At 42.2% G+C, this 25,562-nt stretch overlaps 1 protein-coding gene across 1 annotated transcript in view; it reads left to right on the top strand.

Annotated features, from left to right (window-relative positions):
- bspry (B-box and SPRY domain containing) overlaps window positions 1-25,562 on the top strand; it is a 37,979-nt gene that overhangs the window by 4,322 nt on the left and 8,095 nt on the right. The window contains exons 2-4 of the mRNA XM_043719857.1: window positions 20,430-20,528; window positions 24,005-24,235; window positions 24,322-24,347. Of these exons, the coding sequence (XP_043575792.1) occupies window positions 20,430-20,528; window positions 24,005-24,235; window positions 24,322-24,347 (356 nt within the window). The remainder of the gene's footprint in view (window positions 1-20,429; window positions 20,529-24,004; window positions 24,236-24,321; window positions 24,348-25,562) is intronic.

The following is a 25,562-nucleotide window of genomic DNA, read 5'->3' as shown; positions in this document are numbered from 1 at the left end:
TTCCACCACCATCCTACGTCCTCTAGCTTTGAGCCAGTTCTGCATCCAAATAGCTAGCTATGACCTAACATTGCTAACCAGTCTATCATGAGTAGCCTTGTTGAACGTCTTACTGAAGTCCATATAAATCACGTCCATCACTCTGCCCTCATCAATCCTCGTCATTACTTCTTCAAAAAAACTCAATCAAGTTCGTGATTCATGATTTCCCACGCATAAAGCCATGCTGACTATCCTTAATCAATCTTTGCCTTTCTAAATGCATGTAGTTCCTGTCCCTCAGGGTGCCCTCCAACAACTTGCCCACCACCGATGTCAGGCTCACCAGGCTATAATTCCCTGGTTTTTCTTTACCACCTTTCTTAAGTAGTGACACCACGTTAGCCAACCTCCAGTCTTCGGGAACCTTGACACTGGCTATTGATGATACAAATATCTTAGTAAGGGGCTCAGCAATCACTTCCCTAGCTTCCCACAGCGTTCTAGGGTACACCTGATCAGGTCCCAGGGGATTTATTCATCTTTATGCGTTTTAAGACATCCAGCACTTCCTCCTCTGTAATATGGACATTTTTCAAGATGTTGCTATTTATTTCCCCATATTCTCTATTTTCCATATCCTTCTCCAAAGTAAACACTGATGCAAAATACTCGTTTAGTATTTCCTCCATCTCCTGCAGCTCCACACATAGGTGGCCTTGCTGATCTTTAAAGGGCCTATACTCTCCTTAGTTATCCTTTTGTTCTGAACGTATTTGTAAAATCCCTTTGGATTCTCCTTAATCCTATTTGCCAAAGCTATATCATGTCCCCTTTTTATCATCTCCTGATTTTCCTCTTAAGTATACTCCTACTGTTTTTATTACTTTTCTAAGGGATCATTCGATTTCTGCTGTCTTGACACATGCTTCGTTCTTATTCTTGACGAAAACATCAGTTTCTCTAGTCATCCAGCATTCCCTACACGTACCTGCATTTCCTTTCACCCGAACAGGAACCTACTGTCTCTGGGTAGCTGTTATCTCATTTTTGAAGACTTTCCATTTTCCAGCCATCCCTTTACCTATGAACATGCGACTCCCCAATCAATGTTTGAACGTTCTTGCCTAATACCATCAAAATTAGCCTTTCTCCAGTTTAGAACTTTAATTTTTAGATCCAATTTATCTTTTTACATCACTATTTTAAAACTAATAGAGTTATGGTTACTGGCCCCAAAGTGCTCTTCCGTTGACACCTCAGTCACCTGCCCTGCCTTATTTCCCAAGAGTAGGTCAAGTTTTGCACCATCTCTAGTAGGTAGATCCACATACTGAGTCAGAAAAATTTCTTGCACACACGTAAAATGTTCCTCTCCATCCAAGTCCTTAACATTATGGCAGTCCCAGTCTGTGTTTGGAAAGTTAAAATCCCTTACCATTACCACCCTGTTATTCTTACAGATAATCGAGGTCTCCTTACAAATTTGTTATAATATCTTTGTTGTGATATCATTTTGTAATTGCTTTTTGCAGCTTCTTAAGTTTTTCTGGACACTGATGGGAAATCCAGTCAAGATTTCCACATTCCCCTTCTCCCTGCCTCCTATTTTGATTCTGCTTTCCTCCCCTTTTTGCTGGAATACAGTGGATTTCTTATTTGGCTGGATTTGGGTCTTTGCTGGGATCTAATTTCCCACATTTCTGGCGTCTTGCTCCATGTGAGCTGAAACAGTGGTTGTGGACTATTGAACTGTGGAGAGATTGCAGCTGATCCAATAGACATTCAATAATTAAATTGAATTGAATTGAATTTATTGTCACGTGTACCAAGGCACAGAGAAAAGCTTTGTCTTGCTAGTAATACAGGCTGATTACATAATTAAGTAGCATAAATAGTAAATAATAGGTAAACAGTGGCAAAAACAAAAACACAGGTAAAGGTGAATGTTAAGAGTTTGAGAGTCCATTCAGTATTCTAACAACAGTAGGGTAGAAACTGTTACGAAACCAGCTGCTGCATGTGTTCAGGTGTCTGTACCTTCTCCCCGATGGTAGAGATTGTACAAAACATTGCCAGAGTGGGATGGATCTTTAAGAATGCTAGTGGCCTTTCCTAGACAGTGGGCCTGGTAGATGGATTCTTTGGGTGGGAAGTTAGCCTTTGTGATTGTCCGGGCCAAGTTCACCACTCTCTGTAGTCGTCTCCGATCTTGAATGGTACAGTTGCCACACCAGGTAGTGATACATCCAGACAGAGTGCTCTCGATGGCGTCCCTATAAAAGTTGGCAAGGGTATTCACCGTCATGTCAAATGTCCTCAGCTGCCTGAGGAAGAAGAGACGTTGTTGGGCCTTTGTAACCAGTGTGTCCACATGGAGAGTCCAAGAAAACTTGTTGTGCATGACCACTCCCAGGAGCTTGACACTCTCCACTCGTTCCACCTCTGTGTTGTTAATGTATTGGGGGTGGGGGGCATGAGTAACATCCCGCTGAAAGTCAATAATGAGTTCCTTGGTTTTGCCCGCATTGAGAGCTAGGTTGTTCTCAGTGCACCGTTTTTCCTGTCTGTAGTCTGTTTCGTCGCCATCTGAGATTCGACCAACTATGGTGGTGTCATCAGCGAACTTGTAAATGGCATTAGTCTGGTATTTGGCGACACAGTCAGGGGTATACAGTGAGTACAGTTAGGGGGCTGAGTACACACCCCTGGGGGGCTCCAGTGTTGAGTGTTAGTGAGGATGAAATATTGTCCCCATTCTTCAGTGATTGTGGCCTGTGGGTCAGGAAAATGAGGATCCAGTTGCAGAGAGAAGGGCTTAGTCCAAGATCACTAAGTTTAGTAATCAGTCTCGAGGGGAAATAGTGTTGAAGGCTGAACTGTAGTCAATGAGTAGGATTCTTATGTCGCTGTTCTTGGAGTCAAAATGTTCTAGGGAGGAGTGAAGGGCAAGTGATATGGCATCTGACGCGGATTCATCAAGCAGTTAGAGCCCTGCCCAGCTTCTACTTTCTTTTTACAGGGGAACTGCACCCAATTGCAGTTTAAGGAGGAGGAAAGTACTCTGTTGCAGCCTTGAAAGAGAATAGAGTGAAGCATGGATGAGAGTCCAGGGTTAGTGTATTCCTGTTCGGGTGAAATGAAAGGCTGGTAGGTGTAGGGAATGCTGGATGACTAAAGAAATCGAGGATTTGGTTAAGAAAAAGAAGGAAGCATATGTCAGGTATAGACAAGATAGATCGAATGAAACCTGAGAAGAGTATAAAGGCAGTAGGAGTATACTTAAGAGGGAAATCAGGAGGGCAAAAAGGGGACATGAGATAGCTTTGGCAAATAGAGTTAAGGAGAATCAAAAGGCTTTTTACAAATACATTAAGGACAAAAGTGTAACTAGGGAGAGAAAAGAGCCCCTCAAAGATCAGCAGGGCGGCCTTTGTGTATATTTTGCATCAGTGTTTACGATGGAAAAGAACATGGACGATATAGAATGTAGGGAAATAGATGGTAACATCTTGAAAAATGTCCATATTACATAGGAGGATGTGCTGGATATCTTGAAACACATAAAAGTTTCTAAATCCCTAGAACCTGATCAGGCGTACCCTTGAATTCTGTGGGAAGCTCAGGAAGTGATTGCTGGGCCTCTTGCTGAGATATTTGTATCCTCGATAGTCACAGGTAAGGGACTGTAAGACTGGAAATTGGCTAACGTGGTGCCACTGTTTAAGAAGGGTGGTAATGGCAAGCCAGAGAACTATACACCAATGAGCCTGACATCAGTGGTTGGTGAGTTGTTGGAGAGAATCCTGAGGGATAGGATTTATATGTATTTGGAAAGGCAAGAACTGATTAAGGATAGTCAACATGGCTTTGTGTGTGAAATCATGTCTCATGAACTTGATTGAGATTTTTTGAAGAAGTATCAAAGAGGACTGATGAGGACAGAGCAGTGGACGTGATCTACATGGATTTCAGTAAGGCGTTTGACAAGGTTTCCAATGAGACACTGGTTAGCAAGATTAGATCTCATGGAATACAGGGAGAACTAGCCATTTGGATACAGAACTGGCTCAAAGGTAGAAAACAGAAGGTGGTGGAGAGTTGTTTTTCAGACTGGAGGCCTGTGACCAGTGGAGTGCCACAAGGATTGGTGCTGGGTCCTCTACTTTTCATAATTTATATAAATGATTTGGATGTGAGCATAAGAGGTGTAGTTAATAAGTTTGCAGATGACACCAAAATTGGAGGTGTAGTGGACAGCGAAGAGGGTTACCTCAGATTACAATGGGATTGTGATCAGATGGGCCAATGGGCTGAGAAGTGGCAGATGGAGTTTAATTCAGATAAATGTGAGGTGCTGCATTTTGGGAAAGGAAACCTTAGCAGGACGTATACACTTAACCTGAAAGGGTTCAGAAAAGATTTACAAGGATGTTGCCAGGGTTGGAAAATTTGAGCTATAGGGAGATGTTGAATAAGCTGGGCTGTTTTCCCTGGAGCGTCGGAGGCTGAGGGGTGACCTTTTAGAGGTTTATAAAATTATGAGGGGAATGGATAGAATAAATAGACAGTCTCTTCCCTGGGGTGGGGGAGTCCAGAACTAGAGGGAATTGGTTTAGGATGAGAGGGGCAAGATATAAAAGAGACCTAAGGGGCAAGTTTTTCATGCAGAGGATGATATGTGTATGGAATGAGCTGCCAGAGGAAGTGGTGGCGGCTGGTATAACTTCAACATTTAAAAGGCATCTGGATGGGTATATGAATAAGAAGGGTTTGGAGGGATATGGGCCAGGTGCTGGCAGGCGGGACTAAATTGGGTTGGGATATCTGATCGGCATGGACAGGTTGGACAGAAGGGTCTGCTTCTGACCTGTACATCTCTATGACTCTATGTCTCTGGTGCTCACCACAGAAAGTCACTGAGCCATCATGTAGCTGTGTTCTTACTTCGAAGGTTGAATCTTCGAAGAGATCACATCACTGATCAACACAAGTGATTGATATCCCAATAATATAGAGCTTGGTGGAACTTCATGTCGCTATGATGTGGAGGTGCCGGAGTTGGACTGGGGTGTACAAAGTTAAAAATCACACAACACCAGGTTATAGTCCAACAGGTTTATTTGGTAGCACTAGCTTTCGGAGCGCTGCTCCTTCATCCACAACTACCTGATAAAGGAGCAGTGCTCTGAAATCTAATGCTTCCAAATAAACCTGTTGGACTATAATCTGGTGTTGTGCAATTTCGAACTTCATGTAGGCAAGGATTGATTTCTTGTGGCAGTGTGCAGACAAGCACATGTACATGAAGGATTTAGATGAGAATATAGTTAGTACGTAAGTTTGCAGATGACACCAAAATTGGTGGTAAAGTGGACAGTGAAGAAGTTTATCTATGATGACAAAGAGATCTTGATCAATTGCTTCAAATGACTGAGGAGTGGCAGATGGAGTTTAATTTGGATAAATGTGAGGTATTTCATTTTGGTAAAACAAACAAAGGCTGGACTTATACAATTAAATTGGGACTTAGGTCGTATTGTAGAATGGAGAGACCTCAGGGTTCAGTACATAATTCTTTGTAGTTTGCATAACATGTGGACAGGGTGGTTAAGAAGGCATTTAGCACACTTGCCTTCATTGCTCAGACCTTTTTGAATATAGGAGTTGGGATATCACGTTGAGGATGTACAGGATGATAGTTAGAAGTCATCTGGAGTGCTGTGTCCAGTTCTGATCACCCTGTTATAGGAAGGATATTATCAAACTGATAAGGATTCAGAAAAATTTACCAGGATGTTGCCAGGAATGGAGGGTTGAGTTTTAAGGAGATGCTGGATAGGCTGGGAATTCTTATAACTGGAACACAGGAGGTTAAGGGGTGGCTTTACAAGAGGTTTATAAAATCATGAAGTGTACAGATGAGGTGAATAGCAGGTGTCTTTTTGCTAGGGTAGGGGATTTCAAGACTCAAGGACATATTTCTAAAGTGAGAGGAGAAAGATTTTAAAAAGACAAGAAGGGCAATTTTTTACACAGATAGTGGTTCGAATATGGAATGAACTTCCAGAAGTGGTGGATGCGAGTACAGTTACACATTTAAAAGACATTTGGATAAGTACATGAGTAAGAAATATTTGAAGGGATGTTGGCCAAGCGCAGGCAGCTGGGACAAGTTTAGTTTGGAATTATGGTCGGCATGAACTTAAACTGAAGGACCTGTGCCATGCTATATGACTTTATAAATAACTCAGAAACCGTTTATATCCTATTAACAGGATCAGTTTCTCTACCTCCACAGGCAGCTGAGGGATACTTGCCTGTAGGTTTCAATCCAGTAAGGGATCTGTCCTGTCACACACAATTCCTATCCAATCTGATTCATTGGGAGTATATTCCACAGCCCTCAGGGTCCCTGCTTGCTGATGCTGTGCTTCTTTCTCTCCTCTGGTCTTTCCTCAGCCTGGCCTCAGGTCTCTGTATGATGTTGGTGTTACACAATATAAGAGATGCAGTCACTGCCCCTTTTCTAGACAATGCATTTATTCAAATCAAGCCATTCTCAGAGCTATTAATGGTTGTACCTTCATTATTAAACTTCAGTTTGGAGTTTAATATACAGTACTCCTTTATTATATGGTCCTCCACTAAAGAAAAGCAGAAAAAAAAACAAGAATTTGCAGTTATGTAGAAGTGATGGACCTTCTCCTGAACTACTCAGAATTGTTTATATTTGAGTGGTTTGTTTTGTGCCTTTAATGGGTTATCCACCAACCACCGGTGAGAAATAGGGTTTATCTTGTCTTGTCTAAACAAAATGAGCTAGCTAAAACTAAATGCTAAAGCAAATAGACGGATTAATGGTCTCATTGCTGTTTCTAGAATCTTGCTGGATGCTTGACCCAGGGAGTGTGAAGGAGCAGAGGTATATATCTGAGTCAGGATGGTGTGTGACTTGGACAGTAAGGTACAGACTCCCAGGTGCCTGCTTCTCTTTTCTAAGTGGTAGAGGTTGCAAGTTTTTAATGTATTGTCAGAGGAAATTTGGAGAGTTTCTGCAGTACATCTTGAATATGGTACAGATTGCTGCCGCTGCATGTGGTTGGTGGAGGGAGTGAATGTTTAAAAAGGTGGATGGGGTACAAATCAAGATGGTTGCTTTGTCCTGGATGGTGCAAGTGTCTTGGGTATTATTCTTGAACTGCCATTCATCCAGGTGAGGAAAGTATTCCGTCATGCGATGGACATGCACCTTGTAGACAGTGGAGAGTCTTTAAGGAGTTGGGAGTTGAATTACTCACTGCAGAATTTTCTGACCTGTTGTTGTACACACTGTGTATGTCTGGTCCTGTTAAATTTCTATCAGTGGTAACCCTAGGCTACTGATCATAGAGTATTCAGAAATGAATGCTATTGAATGATAAAGTGGTTAGATTTCTTTTGTTGGAGATACTTATTGCTTGGAACGTATGTGCTGTGAACATTACTTGCCACTTATTAACTCAAGCCTGAATATTTTCCATGCCTTCTTGCATGACAGCACAGATACGTCATCTGAGTAGTTATAAATGCTACTCAAATCTGTGCAATTATTATTTCAAAATTTGAAATATTCTAGAATGATCTCTGTGGTTTGGAAATTAACAAGTGAGTACTGCTACTTAAGAAAGGGAAGAAGAAGAAAACAGGAAACTACAGTCAGACCAGTTAATCAGACATCAGTGATCAGAAAGCCACTGGAATCTATTATTAAGGAAGTTTGTGGTTAGCACTGCTGCCTAACCACACCAGGGACCTGGGTTTGATTCCACCATTGGGTGACTGTGTGGAGTTTGCACATTCTCCCTGTGTCTGTGTGGGTTTCCTCTGGGTGCTCCAGTTTCTTCCCACAGTCCAAAGATGTGCAGGTATGGGAGATTGGCCATGCTAAAATTGCCCATGTCAAGGGGTGTGCACGCTAAGAGGGTTAGCTATAGGAAATGCAGGGTTGCATGAGTAGGGTGGATCTGGGTGGGATGATCTTTGGAGGGTCGAAGGGCTGAATGGCCTGCTTTCATAATGTACGCATTCTAAGTTTTTACTATGCAATTAAAAGAAAAAAACATGATCCTAAAAAGTCAATATGGTTTGACAAATGCCTTATGAGTTTTTTGAGGTAACTTTTAGGTAGATAAAGGGCAAACAATAGGTGTAGAATCTAGGATTTCTAAAACACATGTGATGTCACAGAAATGGTTAATCAGCAAACGGTTGATCTCGTGGAGTTGGGGTAATATGTCAGCAATGTAGAGGATCAATGACAGGAAGCAGAGAGTAAGGTAATGGCATTTTCCAAGTTGGTGGTCTGTGATTGGTGAAGTGCAACAAGGATCGGTGTTGAAGTGATTTTCATTCATTCATGAGATGAGTATTGCTGCCTGAGACAGCATTTATTGTCCATCCCCTAGCTGTCCTTATGGTGAGCTGTCTTCCTGAACTGCTGCAGTCCATAACTTCAATTATTTACAATTTATGTTAATGATTTAGACAGCGACAGTAAGTAATGTATCTCAATTTGCTGCTGGTATCATGCTAAGTAGAAATGTAAGCAGTGTGGAGGACCCAGAGATATCTAGAGATATAGCTAGGTTAAGTGAGTCGGCAACAGCGTGATAAGTGGATTCACTTTAGAGTCCAAGAACAAGAAAAATAAAATATTTTTTAAAAGATATAACACTTTTAAATGTTGATATTCAGAAGGACTTTGGTGTGTTTGTGTAAGAAACACAAAAACTATGGCATACAGGTAGAGCAAGCAATTAAAAAGGTAAATGTTTTCCTGGCCTTATTGCAAGGGGATTGGAGTAAAAGAAGAAGGATTTTTAAAAAGAAATTCATGGGATATGGGCATTCTGAATTGCTGTGCTCTTCCAGCACCACTAATCCAGAATCTGGTTTCCAGCATCTGCAGTCATTGTTTTTACCTGGCCAGCATTTATTGCCCATCCGTAATTGCTTTTGAGAGCTGCCTTCTTGAACTTCTGAAGCCCATGTGCTGTAGGTAGACCCACAGTGCCTTTAGGGAGGGATTTCCAGTTTTGACCTAGCGACACTGAAGGAATGGTGAGGCGTTTGTAAGTCAGCATGGTGAGCAGCTTGGAGGGGAACTTGCATGTGGTGGTGTTCCCATCTATCTGCTGCTCTTGTCCTTCTAGATGGAAGTGGTCGTGAGTTTGGATGATGCTATCTAAGGAACCTTGGTGAATTACTGCAGTACATTTGTAAATAGTACACGCTGCTGCTATTGAGTGTTGGTGTTGAAAGGAGTGAATGTTGAAGGTGATGGATGGGGTGTCAATCAAGTAGGTTCCTTTGTCCTTTATGGTGTCAAGTTTCCTGAGTGTTGTTGGAGTTGCACTTATCCAGGTAAGTGGGGAACAGATGGTGGACAGGCTTTGGGGAATCAGGTGAGTTACTTACTGCTGAATTTCTGGCCTGTGGTTTGCTTACCACAGTATTTACATGGTTGGTCCAATTAAATGTTTAGTCAATGGGAGCCCCAGAAGTTTGCTATTGTATAGGGTTTTGTTGAGACTCTGCCTGGTGTACTGCGCGCAGTTTTGGTCTCTATATCTAAGGAAGGATATACTTGCCATAAACATAGAACAGTCGCAGCACAGGAATGGACCCTTCCGCCCACAATGTTGTGCTGAACATGACGCCAAGTTAAATAATCCCTTCTGCCTGGCCATGGTCCATGTCCCTCCATGTGCTTATCAAAAAGCCCCTCAAATGCCCCCATCATATTTGCCTCCACCACTACCCCGAGCAGCACCTTCTAGGAACCCAGTACCCTTTGTGTAAAAATATTGCCCCTCACAACTCCTTTAAATGTTCTCCCTCTTACCTGGTATTAGACATTTCAATGTTGGGAAACAGATTCCTACCATCAACTCTATCTATGCCTCTCATAATTTTACAGATTTCCACCAGGCCTCCCCTCAGCCTTTGCCATTTCAGAGAAAATGAACGTAGTTTGTATAGCCTCTCCTTAAAACGCATCCTGGTAAACCTCTTCTGCACCTCCAAAGCCTCCACATCCTTGCTGTAATGTGGCTATGAGAATTAAATGCAATACTTTTAGGTGTGGTCTAACCAAAGTCATATAAAGCTGCAACATCACTTCCTGACTCTTGTTCTTAATGCCCCAGTCAATAAAGGCAAGCAAGCCATATGCCTTCTTTCCCACCTATCTACTTGTGTGACCACTTTCAGGGAGCTAAGAACTAGAACCTCTTGGTCCCAGATGATACAGTAGATTGATCCCTGGGATGAGAGGTTTGTCCAATTGTGGGAGACTGCAGAATCAAAACCATAGTCTCACATCCACAGGATTTGTGACTGAATTGAGGAGAAGGTTCTTCTTATAGGACTGTGAAACTTTGGAATTATCTATCTTGAAGGGTAGTGGATGTTTCACTCGGATTTGGTAGATTTTAGATTGACATTAGAACATCAGAAATATGAGCAGGAGTGGGCCATTTTGTCCTTCACATCTGCTTCACCACTCAATAAGATCTTGGCTGATAGAACAATGCAGTCAATTCTACATTCCTGCCAGCATCCCTGCTATTGACACACACTCGACCCCCATAACCCTTGACTCCTTTGTAGATCAAATGCAGTCATTATCCCGGTCTGGAATGTACTGAATGGCCTAGCCTCCTGTGCTGTCTGGGTTACAGAATTTCAAAATGGCTAATCCTCTGAGAGAAGAAATGCCTCCTCATCTCTGTCATAAATGGTGACCTCTTTCGATCTGAGCGTCTGAGATTTCCCTACGTTAGGCAACATCCTCTCAGCATCCACCTTATCAAGCCCCTGTCAGAATCTTACATGTTTTAATAGGATAACCTCAATGCTAATGAGTACAGGCCTAACCTGCTCAACTTTTCTTCAGAAGACAATCCCTTCATTCCCCGAGTTAACTTAATAAATCTTCTCTGAACTATCTGTGATGCTAGTGAATTTCCCCCCTTAAATAGATCAAGACTGTATTGAGTACTTGGGGTGTGGTTTCACCAATGCCAATGTCCAGTCCTAGCAAGACTGCTTTACTTGTATACTCTACTGCAAAAGACTGGAGTCAACACTTTCAATGAATCAAAGAATGCAGGTAGGTAAGTGGAGTTCAGGTAGAAGATCAACTATGATCACATTGAATAGAGGAACAGGCTCAAAGGCTAAATGACCCAGACTTGCTCCTATTTATGATATTCTCAGTGCACATCTGCCTTGATCAAGTTAAAAATCACCCAACACCAGGTTATAGTGCTTCCAAATAAACCTGCTGGACTATAACCTGGTTTGTGTGATTTTTAACTTTGTCCACGCCAGTCCAACACCAGCAGCTCCAAATCATGATCAAATTAAATAGTGGATCAGGCTTGAGGGGTTAAATGGCATGCTCCTGTTTCTAATGTTCCCAAGAAGATATTGGACCTTCTGTCAAGATGTTTTTAAATTATGAACGTGTTGCTCAATCCCATTACATAGTGTTAACAATTAACCATCCACAAGCTCTAAGAGTGGAGTCATATAAAGACTAGCCTGGGTAATGGTGGGCTTCCTTTCCTGAAATTTCCTTTCATTCACTGATCATGCAGTACAAGGTTAACCCAGAACTACAGCAATGCATGTCCTAACTGAAATTCTTAAAGGTTCCTATGTAACCTCGCTGTTTGAATGGTGAGCTGATGTATGCCTAAAGCTATGAGCCAACAAATCCCGATGAATTGAGTCTTTTAACACATTGAGTGAGCTGGAATTCTTCAATCGCAGAAGTGGTGCCATGGTTCATTGGGACATAGGAACAGAAAGAGGTGCTATTTCATCACTTGAGCCTGCTCTGCTACTCAGTGAGATTGTGGATGTATAGAGTCATAGTCATAGAGTGTAGGTTTGCTCATTGAGCTGGAAGGTTCGTTTTCAGACATTTCGTCACCATACTAAGTAACATCATCAGTGAGCCTCTGGATGAAGCTCAGTGAGATTGTAGCTGATCAGTGACCTAACTTCATGAACTCAGTCTTCACCCCATTAGCCTTTGGATAACAAAATAGATCAGATTGAGCTTTAAGATCCATAATTGATCTGGTGCAGTCACTATTTGTGGAAGAGAATTTGAAATATCTGTGTACATGTGAATTAGGAGCAGGAATAGGCTTTTTGGTGTCAATGTAACTCCTAATTTCTCTCTTGAAAAGTCTAGTTCTAATTTTTGACTAATTTGCTTAATCCTAGACTCCCTAACCATAGGAAACAATTTCTCTCTATCTAACTTTTATGTTCCCCTTTGTTTCTTGAAAAATTCAAATATATCACCCTTTAACTTTCTACATCTAAGGATAACAATCCTGGGTTGTATAATCTGTCTGCACAATGAAGCCATGGAGTTCATTCTCTCATTCTCAGGTTATACTGTATGCAGTGTAAGACTAATTTATCCTTTAATGAGTTTAGTTTTCCGTATTGGTGTGGTCTATCAAGGTGTTTGCTTGGCATCATGACATATTGTTCCTCATACAGAAGATCATGAGGTTCTAGTCCCACATCAGAGACCTGAATCCAAGCTGACCCCTTTAGTGTGGTTCAGTCACCATTCAGTCAATGAACGGACAGAGCTGATTGCCCCTTGCTTTCAATGGAGTGTAAGTCTGTTATGATACATAATAATTAACCTGCAGCATTTGACAATATTTTTGGAGTATCTGTAAAAAAGCCATGCAAGCACAAGAGAAAGAGATCTTTGTTCTGAGAACTTTTAAAAATGTAAAATTTGTTTTTCTTTGTTTTCATTTCTATCTCATTTACCATGCTCTCATCCTCCCCATTCCTCTTTCAGTACCTAACTGAATTCTAATTCACCTGGTATCCTCCTCTGTTCTTCCTAGGTTTCTTTCTCATCCTTAAATCACACTGGTCCTGCCATTTAATGTGGTCCACAATCCCCTGTTACCTTTTCATCAGTTCATTCCTCAAACAAGTTACGATGGCAAATCGTTTTGACTTAAGGGTTCTGCCAAAAGTGGAATGGGTCACCCAGGCCAGAGGATACCCCAGTCCAGCATGTATCAAAACTGAATGAATGTACCAGCACACAGTGTGTATCACACAAAGCTAGGCTTTGATCTCACAATGCAAGCAATAGTGGAGGCTGAGTCTCATGCTGAACCACTGAGGTACACACTGAGACCATACTGAAAAACTTGGTGAACCTGAATAGACTTGGAGAATGTGTGCTCCTACAGCAGCAACTGAGGCGGGCGCAATGAACACCTGAACCCTCATCATTCCGTCATCAAGAAGAACTCTGTAAAGTCTGCAAAGTGCTATTCATAGCTTGTGAAGGTTAAGTTTAGAAGATAATGTAACCACTTCTTTCCCCAGGAGTTAAAAGTTTTAATTTAAGACTGGATCCTTGGATCATATTACTTTGTGTGATAGCGAATTTCTGAGGCCAGGAGTCAATAAGCCAGCTCTCTTTAGTGAAGTCCACTTATTTCAAATCATGAGCAGATGAGAAACCTTACAATGACTTGAGCTTTGATAGTTCATTGTGTGCTAGTACATTCATTCGGTTTTGATACATGCTGAGGTAAAATCTGAGAAAAGGAGACTGCAGATTGAGCTAGTTAATCATAGCTTGAGTAGAATCTTCACCATTCTGCCTCCCACTCACATCCAGTGTAAATGAGACAATGTTATCCACAGCACTGTGTCTAGCAGTGTGTACTCAGGCTCTCTCTGTACAATATATCCTCACCATAGAATCATTTTCTTACCACGCACCTTGGCTCAAAGTGCGCAAAACAATGGAAGCAAGGTCAGGCATTTGTTTATGTATTGGGTTATCGCACCTGGCAAAGTGCTTCTTAAACAGTGAATTGTTTTGAAGTGTAATCACTGTTATGTTTGCAAACCTATTGGAGTAAATCTTGACTCCGTTGCCTTGGCATGGCACAGGTGATAATGAGCAGCTGGCCTCTTTTACAATGCAACACCAACTTCAATGTGAGTAAAAATGGGGAGAGATATAAAATGATTCACTATCTTTATTTGACCCAGTTGCACAAGGTCACACTGTCTACCCCACCCCACACTTAAACTGTAAAGATATTTACATCCAAACCACACGTGCTCAGGAATATAAAACATATAGGAAGAATGCATACAAACCATTGAACTAACTCCTCTCGTGCTGCTTGTTATTCAATATCTCCCTCTCTTTGGAATATCTTTTCTGTTTCTTTTATATTTTTTTCCTAAATAATATTCTTTATTAACTATTTTTTAAAAGTACATTTCATGATTGTTTAGCTCTGACATTACATAAAATGCCATGCAGTAAGTTTCTTTTGGTGCAGGTGCCTCACTAGATTTGACAGTGAAAATAATTTTAATCAATTGTTAACTCTTGCTGTTCCTCTCACTTCCACTTGCCTTGCGTGTCCAGTGTCTTCAACTTACTGCCATTTATCTATTGTTTCTCTTTGTAACCCTGCCCAGAGTCTACCCCATGTTATCAGAAGAGCTTTTTTTCTTTGAAGCTAGAAACATTTTTGTTCTCTCCCCATGGCTGCTGGCCATCAGTAAACATCGGCAGTTTCTGCTGGTTGGTCAGAAAACAGTTGGTGTAGTCTGGCTTTACTCGGTGCACAAGGCATTGAGACTAATTCTGGGGTTCCCACTATCATCTGAGATTACAGAATGACATAGAAGTGTTGCCGTTGCTTGTATTGTTTTGAAAGAACATTTCAAGACAGGCATGTGATATGAATATAATCGACCACAGAATGTGTATTAACGGCCTGATTATAATCAGGTATGGTGTTAGTTGCAGCACTAAATAATACAGTCTCTGTCACAACAATGTGTATATTTAAGCAGTACGGTGTCTCAGTGGTTAGCACTGCTCCCTCACAGTGCCAGGGACCTGGGTTTGATTCCAGCCTCAGGTGACTGTGTGGAGTTTGCACATTCTCCCTGTGTCTGCATGGGCTTCCTCTGGGTGCTCCAGTTTCCTTCTACAGTCCAAGGGTGTGCAGGCTAGATGAATTGACCATGCTAAATTGTCCATAGTGACTAGGAGTATGCATATTAGGTGGATTAGCCATGGGAAATGCTATATCCGGGTGGGATGCTCTTTGGAAAATTGGTGCAGACTTGATAGGCCAAAAGGCCTCTCCCTGCACTGCAGGGATTCCATGATTCTATAATGTAACACCTTGAACAAGCCATGGTACTTCAGTGCAACAATGCCAAGCAAAATTTGGCACTGGACCATATAAGACACGAGGAAAGGCAATGACATGTTTGGTCAAAAAACCAGGTTTTCGGGCATATCTTAAAAAAGAATCCAGGATTGGGGAGAATTTTCCAGAATTTAGGAGCTGGGTGGCTAAAAGAATGGTTTCTAATAATGGATTGATTAATGTTGGGAATGTGCAAGAGGCCAGAATTGGAAGAATGTAGCAATCTCAGTGTGTTGTTGGACTGGGGATTGTGACAGAGATCAGGAGAAGGACGAGCCTTGGACAAATTTGAACTACATGCTTTTTCTTTGTTTCATTTCATCTTGTATCATTTCTCTGCCTCTCTCACACACAAAAAAAATGTTGCGACTTTATTCTGTACCCAAATATGCATTGTGCAGCTGAATGTACAGGTTTCAGAGTGATTTCAAGAGTTAACCATGTCGTCCCCCACCTTCCAGCTTTCGGGTTGCTTGAAACACTAACTAAAAGGTTCCTCAATTTCTCTGTGAATGGGATCCATGACATGGGGGATAAATTTGACCATTTATCAACAGCTGTGTGACCAAGGAGGCTCCCTGTTTTACCTCTTACCTCACTAGCATGTCCACTTTGTGAGAGAAACAAACAGGATGATGTGTAAAACTGATGGTCATTTGTGATCATCTGTCAGGGATTAAGGTTAAAATTATACCTGAATACAAAAACAAAATATTGGAGAAGCTGGAAATGTGAAGTAAGATTTTAAAGCTGGTAAAGTGCAGCTGGTCATGGAGTATCTGTGAAAGGAACAACTTTCAGGTCCGTTTCATTACTGCTCAATTCATCAGCTGAGTTTTTGCTGCTTTTACTGTTATTATTTAAAATTATACATCCCTTGCCTCTCATGTTTAGTGGTTTGAAAACTATGAATATACATAATGATTGGGCAGGATACGTTCAACTGATAACCAGAGTGTTCATAGAATCCCTACAGCGTGGAAACAGGCCATTTGGCCCAACAAGACCACACTAACCTTCTGAAGAGTATCCCACCCAGATCTATTCCCTACCCTATTATTCTACATTTCTCCTGATGAATGCATCTAACCTCCACATCCCTGAACACTATGGGGTAATTTAGCATGGCCAATTCACCTAACCTGCACATCTTTGGACTGTGGGAGGAAACCGCAGCACTGGAGGAAACCCGCACAGACACGGAGAATTCGCAAACTCCACATACACAGTCACCCGAGGCTGGAATCGAACCTGGGTACCTGGTGCTGTGAGGCAGCAGTGCTAACCACTAAGTCAGCACTTCTCTCAGCTAAGGAGCTAATTCTGCTGCTTTCCATGGCTTTCCTGCAAGATCCAGTGATTTCACCTGGACTCACTGCAGGGTTGTGCTCCCTGGATGCTGGATTCACAAGATTAGAGTGGTGCTGGAAAAGCACCAGGTCAGGCAGCATCCGAGGAGCAGGAAAATGGACGTTTCGGTCAAACGTCCCCGACATCCCCACCAGTACCCTTCCACTGACACTCTTATTTGTTTGGCTGAACTGGTCCTCGCTCTCAACAATGTTTCCTTCAAATCCTCTCACTTCCTCCAGACGAAAGGGGTAGCCATGGGCCCCCAGCTATGCCTGTCTCTTTGTCGGCTATGTGGAAAAGTCTATCTTCAGTAGTTACACCGGCACCACTCCCTACCTTTTCCTCTGCTCCATCAATGACTGCATCGGCGCCACCTTGGGCTCCCACAAGGAGGTTGAGCAGTTCATCAACTTCACCAACATATTCCATCCCGACCTCAAATTCACCTGGACCAGCTCTGATACCTCTCTTCCCTTCCTGGACCTCTCAATCTCCATCAACAATGACTGACTCAACACTGACACTTTTTACAAACCCACTGACTCCAACAGCTACCTGGATTATACCTCCTCCCACCCTACCTCCTGTAAAAACGCTATCCCTTATTCCCAATTCCTCTGCCTCTGCCGTATCTGGTCCCAGGAGGACCAGTTCCACCACAGAACACACCAGATGGCCTCCTTCTTTAAAGACTGCAATTTCCCCTCCCACGTGGTTGATAATGCCCTCCAGCATATCTCATCCATGTCCCGCACCTCTGCCCTCAAACTCCACCCCTCCAACCACAACAAGGACAGAACCCCCCGTCCTCACCTTCCACCACACCAACCTTCGTATACATCACATCATCCTCCACCATTTCCACCATCTAAGAACAGACCCCACCACCAGAGAAATATTTCCCTCCCCACCCCTTTCCGCTTTACGTAAAGACTGTTCCCTCCGCGACTACCCGGTCAGGTCCATGCCCCCTAAGAACCCACCTTCCCTCCTGGCATCTTCCCCTGCCACTGCAAGAATTGCAAAACCTGGACCCACACCTCCCCGTCACCTCTGTCCAAGGCCCCAAAGGAGCCTTCCACATCCATCAAGGTTTCACCTGCACTTCCACACATGTCATTTACTGTATCCAATGCTCCCGATGCGGTCTCTTCTACGTTGGGGAGACCAGAAGCCTACTCACAGAGTGCTTTAGGAAACATCTCTGGGACATCCGCACCAATCAACTCCACCGCCTTGTGGCTGAACATTTCAACTCCCCTTCCTACTCTGCCAAGGACATGCAGGTCTTGGGTCTCCTCCATCGCCACTCCCTCACCACACAACCCCTGGAGGAAGAATGCCTCATCTTCTGCCTTGGGATCCTCCAATCCCAGGGCATCAATGCGGACATCACCAATTTCCTCATTTCTCCTTTCCCCACCTTACCCCAGTTCCAACCTTCCTCATGACCTGTCCCATCTGTCCACGTTCCTTCCCACCTATCCGCTCCATCCTCCTCTCCGACCAATCACCTTCACCCCCACCTCCATCCACCTATTGCACTCTCAGCTACTTTCCCCCCAGCCCAACTCCCCTCCCATTTTTATGTCTCCACCCCTGAGGCTCCCAGCCTCATTTCTGATGAAGGGCTTTTGCCCGAAACGTCGATTTTCCTGCCCCTCGGATTTTGCCTGACCTGCTGTGTTTTTCCAGCCCCACTCTAATCTTGACTCTGATCTCCAGCATCTGCAGTCCTCACTTTTGTCTGCTGGATTTTCAATGCTCAATGTTTGCCTGCCCACAGACTAGGCTGAATTGGTGGAAATTGGGCATGTATCAAGCACCCCGGGGAGCTATGCCGTATCCAATACTACTTCAGGTTGGCACCTTATGACCAAGACCCTGCCACTATTTCTACTGCATAAACACAAAATAGGCCAGAAGGAGAAAAGAGGAGGCTGAGAGGTGATCTGATTGAATCCTTTAATTTTAGCAGAGGGGTTCAACAGGATCAACTTAGGGAAGATCAAAACTAGTAGCCATGAACATAAGACAGTGTTCATGGCTAGTAAATCCAGTGGGGAATTCAAGAGAAAGTTCTTTACCCAGAGAGTGTTGAGAATGTAAAACCTGCTACCAGGTAAAAACTAAGTTGTGAATAACACATAAAGACATTATATATAAAAAAAGATAGGTTAAGTGAGTGGGTAAGGATGTAGCAAATGGAATATGATGTGGGAAAATATGAAATAGTTCATTTTGGCAAGAAGAATAACAAAGTCCATTATCCAAATGGTGAGAGATTGCAGAGCTCTAAGATACAGAGGGATCTTGGTGCCCTGGTGAATGAATCACAGAAGGCTCATATGCAGGAAAGCTCATCTATTGGAAGTGGATTTGAATCCAGAAGTTGTGAGTTTATGCTTCAGTTTTACAGAGCACTGATGAGACTACAACTGTGTACAGTTTTGGTCACCTTATTTAAGGAAGGATGTAAATACATTGATTTGATTTGAATTATTATTGTCTCATGTACTTATGTAGAGTGAAAAGTTTTGTTTTGCATGCAGTACAGGTAGATCATACCATACAAAGATCATACGGTGATAGAATAGAGAGAGACATTCAATGGTACACTACAAAGAAGATGCACAAAAAGCAACTTCAACATTAGATTTGAAATTTGAGGGGTCTATTCAGAAGTCTATTGACAGCAGGGAAGAAGTGTTCTTGAATCTATTGCTACGTGTGTTTAAGCTTTTGTATCTTCTGCCTGATGGAAGAGGTTGGAAGAGATTGTTGGGCAGGATCTTTGATGATGTTGGCTGCCTTCCCGAAGCAGCAAATATAGATGAAACCAGTGAATGGAAGGTTAGCTTGCATGGTACACTAGACTGTGTTCACAACTTTCTGTAATTTCTTACAATCCAGGGGAGTCCAAGGGAGAGTAGGGGAGATGCATCCAGATAGAATGCTTTCTATGGTGAAGACAGTTCAGAGAACGTTTACACTTCATTAGAGCAAAGGCATAGTGTTGACTTTTACATTAAATGAGGGTTATTAGCATCTTTGATCAGATGGGAATTATTTTAATTCTAGATAAATTCTCACCAGCCTAGTCAATGTAGGAACTCATGGCGATCAGTTTGATGTCTCGCACTCCGCTCTGGAATAAGGCCCTGTAACTAAGTCGTTATCTTTTGCAGCCCCTGCATTTGGAGGATATTGGTACTTGAATTTTAATTAGCTTAATCAACTCAGGAGGTCATGAGGAGGTCCCACACTCCACATAAGAAAGTTCCAATAGGGCTCCACGAAAAAGAAACCACACATCCACACACACACACACACATAAGGCGCATGCTATTTATAATAGATAATGCTGTGGAATTTTTTATGTCCACCTGAGAGGTTAGACAGGGCCGCAGGCTAACACTTCACCTGTAGGTGACAGCACCTTTGACAGCGTAGCACGTACCAGTGCATCTTTGGAAATGGACTTGAATTCACAACCTTCTGATTCCAAAGTGATAATGCTCCCACTGAGCCACAGTTTAAACTATTTTAATATAGTTTTCTTAAACAGTGAAAATTATTACAAAAAATGACTAAACTTGGGCTGTTTAAACTTGGGTCAAACAGAGAAGTATCCCCTCACACTGTTAAACAAAGACTGCACATTTTGTGATCTCTCAAGTTACAAATCTCTTTATTGTACATACAATAAACACACTTATTCCTTGTGTAATGGATGCACGTGGTTTGATTGCCCTTGCTGTATAACTGGTGTGACAGGTAACTGGGTCTCTTTTCTCTCCCCAGAATAAACTGGTTGATGATTGTGAGAAATTACAGCTGAGATTAGCTTCAGTGGAAAGATTCACGGATGGGACTCTGAACAAAAAACGCCGCAGCGTTAAGGCAAGTGCCTCCATTTAACTCCCATTCCAGTTTCTAGCTGCAGAATGTGCTCCCTTTTTCTGGGGAGATTTACTTCCTGGTAGCATTATGTTCATGGGTTGATTTTCACAGGACATATACTTGAAGAGAAACAAAGTGCAAAGCAGTGGGAAAGCAGCAGGTGGAGAACGTATTTTTATTTTGTGTCATGTGAATCTCACTGGCTGAACTAACATTTATTGGCCATCCCTAGTTGTCCTGGAGGAGAAGTCATGTTAAACTGCTGCAGTGCATGTGTGTAGGGACACCCACATTCTTGTTAGGGAGTTTTAGGATTTTGACCCAGTGACTTATGTGCTGGAACAGTGATATATAGTTTGAGGTCAGAATGGTATGTAGCTTGGAGGGCAGCTTACAGGAGCTTCCAGATGGTAGATGGAAGGTGCTGTTAAAGGAATCCTGGTGAGTTGTTTTCGCTCATTTTGTATGTGATACACATTGACGCTAGTGTGCGCCAGTGATGGAGGTTTAGATATTTTTTAATCAACCTGATCCGAGATGTTATGACACAACTTTGAGATAGGTGGAACTTTAAACTGGATCTCTTGGCTCAGAGGTAGGGACACTACCACAGTGACGTAAAAGCCCTGCCAGAGTGAATGCTTTCTTCCTTATGTATCTAAAGTGCCATTACGCACAACTAAACGACCTTGCCATCATCAAAGTCACCATGTCTATTTTTAAATTGTTTTTCTTTTGAATTACTAACCACCACAAGTAAAACCAGCCTGTAGCAAATTTGATATTTATATGCTAATTCCATTAAGGGCAATGCAAATCATCAAAATTGAGGGGGAGGTAAGGAGTGAGGGAAGGAACAAAATCAAAATGAAGTTGGGGGAGGGGGGTGGTGGAAATAAAGCTGTGTATACCCCATGGTGCCCATCTCTCTCAGAGTGAATGTTTAAAGTGGTGGCTGGAATGTTTGTGCTGAATGATGTTGTTGGAACTGCACTCACCCTATTGGTGAACAGGATTTGGGTAATTACATGCCACAGAACCTCCAGTCTCTGAACTCTGCTCATGTGACCCCAGTACTTATATCGCTGACCCATTCAATTTCTGGTTAATGATAACCCTCAAAATGTTATGTGGGAGATTCAGTGATGATAGTGCCATTGTAGCAATACTATGTGCAGTTCAACTCAGTACATCTAGAACCTTCACATAAGGACATACTGTATTATATCATCTTTGTTGTTTATTTGAGTCCATGTATTTCGCTGAAGGTGCAAATGCAATTAGTTGGAAAATGTTTATTATCAAGAACATTATTATAGCAGTGAGCATGTATGCAATAAGGTTAGTGACAAACGTTCAGCAATTTGAGCTTTAAGTAGTTGAGCTTTTGGGACAAAATGCTTCCTGTGATGATTTTATATGGAGCACAAGGTACATGAACCATGCCTGAGATCTCAAGGAATTATTTGCATCACTGGGTCTAATTTTATTTGGTGAGCCCCCAGCAGAATGCACATTTCCTACCTTTTCTCTTTTTGGAGAGAGACATCAACAAGACAGTTGAGACCTACAGGGCATGTAGAGGTATGTTGTAGAGGTTACAGTTTTTTTTTCACTGTGAAGCTCCCAACCCCAGTTTAATTTCTTTTATTCTTTAACAGGATATAGATATATACTGACAAGGCCAATATTTGATACCCATTCCCAAATGCCTTTGCTGGGCCAGTGGGCCAGATCGAGTAAGGATGGCAGATTTCCTTCCCTAAGGGATATTAGTTAATCAGATGGGTTTTTAGATACTTTCTAACCAACCTGTTCAGAGATGTTCTGAGCAGGTGGAAATTGAACCCAGGCCTCCTGGCTCACAGATAGGGACACTACCATTGCACCAGCAGAGCTCCTCGAAGACATCTGAGTGGGCATTATTCATCAACCTGTTCAGTGATGTTATGGACATGCATGGACAGGCGTTCTTGAACCCAGGCCTCTGCCTAAGAGAGAGAGAGATACTTCCATTTTCTTTCTGACAATAACATTGATTATGTGGTCATCGTTACTCAGATTGGCTTCCAATTCCACAATAATTATTTGGAAGTAAACCTGACCAGTTGCCATGGTGAGATTTGAACCCATGTCCTCTGGCTTACTATTCCAGTGACATTATCACTCTGCCTCCATTGTACCATTTTGTAGTGATGGAGGACAGATTAAACAGAAAACACAATGACAACTAGTTCTGCAGGACAAAAAAACAAACACAGAGTGTGTAACATGCACTCTATCAGAACACAATCAGAGATCCTTGATCAAGCATTAGCACTGCACAAATGATCAAAATAATAGATACTGAACCCAACCTCTTACACTTTGACATGCTCTCTGAATCTTCGTGGTATTCACACGTGGACAAAAGTGGTTGTGATGTGGTAGGAACTACACTGTCTGGCTAAGGGTAAATAAGTTTTATTTGAAAGAGAACAAATAGTGAGATCCCACAAACGTACTAAGAGAATAAAGCAAGAGGTTCCACTGTTTTGAACAAACTATCATAAGCTGTATTGTGCAAAGTTAGATTGTATATATGTGTACTCAACTTTGGCCAGAGAGAATGCCATTCACAGACAAAGAGAAGCATTCTCAATCATGTCTGATACCTTGCACTTTCGTCTGTACTTGTATGAAAGTGAGTTTGAAATAATACTGATCATAGGTCACTAGAATACCTGTTGAACAACTCGCACAGCAAAAGAGAATGAGTTCTGAGTATCAGCCAGACAAGGTCAGCCTTGCACACTATTCTTTGCCAGCAGTTGTTGTACTAGTCACGAGGAAGGGACTGGATCAAACTTTTCACCTCATTGTACATGACTGAGCTCAAAGTCCACATTAGTTACTAATTTTAAACAAGAAGAAAGGACTGGAAGAAGACTGGTGAAATTGAATGTTTGAATTGCATCTGAGTTTATTGTTTACATTATTTACAGAGCAGCTTGTTCCAGAAGTCTGAACATTTGAGGAAAAGGAAATGTACCTCTCATTTATCCAGTAGGAGGGGAATGGAGTGTAATGCATGTGCAATGCATCACTAAAGGGCGTCTGAAAATAAAAACAGCAAGATCATGTGCAGACCTGAATCTGATTATTTCTTCCCGAGAGCTTTAGGCTGCCCAGGCCTCAAGCTCTGGAATTCCCTTTCTAATCCTCTTCCTTTAAGACATTCTTTAAAGCCCATGTTTGTGTTCAATCTTTTGTCACAACTCCCTAAAGCAGTTCATTGTAAAATGTTTTTTGATAACCTCCCATGAAGTGCCTTAACAGGATTCATTGCTGCATTAAATGACACAGAACTCTAACTTATAATAATGCAACTTTTGTTGATTGGGGTGATCTCAGCAATGGAAGGTATTGTAATGCTGACGAATCCCACTTAGTACAGCTCATTCTCAGACGGTTTCTCTCCATGTTCATGCCCACAGGCTGATGCCAGCAGTGCCAGGGAACAGGTCATTCAACGTCTCAACTTTATCCGTGAGATGTGCGACAATGAGGAGCAGAGACTGTTAGAGGTGATCCATGATGAGGAAGAGCGAGTCCAGCAAAGCATTTTGACCCAGAATACCTATTGGATGGAATCCCAGCAAAAGCTAGCTGACATTAAAAACTACCTGGTAGACATAGTGACAAAAATGGACGATACCGTCCTGGTGGTGAGCAGCACCTCCACTACAATCCTGTCTCATTTATGAGTCATTGTGGTTTACTGAGTAACTAAATTCGTTCTCTTTTCCTGCAGAAACACCAGAAGGAAATATTTGAAAGGTACGTGCAGTCAATCATACAGCGTAGATATTGACTATTGACACGAAACTTGGAACAATCCATTAAAGTTTTATTTTTGCAGCTTGGAATGTCAGCAACAACTGAGTGTTAGTACAGGGCCTTGTTTAAATTTGCAAGTGATTTTAATAAGCTTGTGGACCTAGGTTTAAATCTTACCCAGTTTGACAGACCGCATACAGTTGACTGCATCTGTTTCTTATGTTCTGATGACTATATTTATTTTTAACAGGAGGCCATTCTCAGTTTGGAACATTACAGCACAGAACAAGCCATTTGGTCCTCAATGTTGCGCTGACCTGTGAAACCAATCTAAAGCCCATCTAACCTACGCTATTCCATTATCATCCATATATTTATCCAATGACCATTTAAATGCCCTTAATGTTGGCGAGTCCACTGCTGTTGCAGACAGTGCGTTTTACGCCCCTAAGTAAAGGACCTACCTCTGACATCTGTCCGATATCTATCACCCTTCAATTTAAAGCTATGTCCCCTCGTGCTAGCCATCACCATCTGAGGAAAAAGGCTCTCACTTTCCACCTTCTCTAATCCTCTGATCATCTTGTATGCCTCAATTAAGCCACCTCTTAACCTTCTTCTCATTAACGAGAAAAGCCTCAAGTCCATCAGCTTTTCCTCATAAGACTTTCCCTCCACACCAGGCAACATGCCAGTAAATCTCCTCTGGACCCTTTCCAAAGCTTCCACATCCTTCCTATAATGCACTGACCAGAACTGTATGCTATTCTCCAAGTGTGGCTGCACCAGAGTTTTGTACAACTGCAACCTAACCTCCTGGGTGCAAAACTGAATCACTCTACCAATAAAAGCTAACATACCATATGCCTTCTTAACAACCCTATCAACCTTGGTGGCAACTTTCAGTGATCTATACACATGGACACCGAGATTTCTCTGCTCATCTACACTACCGAGAATCTTACCATTAGCCCAGTACTCTGTATTCCTGTTACTCCTTCCAAAGTGAATCACCTCACACTTTTCCACATTAATCTCCATTTGCCTCCTCTCAGCCCAGCTCTGCAGCTTATCTATGTCCCTCTGTAACCTGCAACATCTTTCCGTACTGTCCACAACTCCACTGACCTTAGTGTCATCCACAAATTTACTAACCATCCTTCTAAGCCCTCATCTGGATCATTTATGAAAATGACAAACAGCAGTGGTCCCAAA

Source organism: Chiloscyllium plagiosum, chromosome 30 (assembly GCF_004010195.1).
Source record: "Chiloscyllium plagiosum isolate BGI_BamShark_2017 chromosome 30, ASM401019v2, whole genome shotgun sequence".
NCBI classification, from domain to species: Eukaryota; Metazoa; Chordata; class Chondrichthyes; order Orectolobiformes; family Hemiscylliidae; genus Chiloscyllium; species Chiloscyllium plagiosum.
The sequence above is the reverse complement of the archived record's forward strand: the minus strand, read 5'-3'. Positions and strand labels throughout refer to the sequence as shown.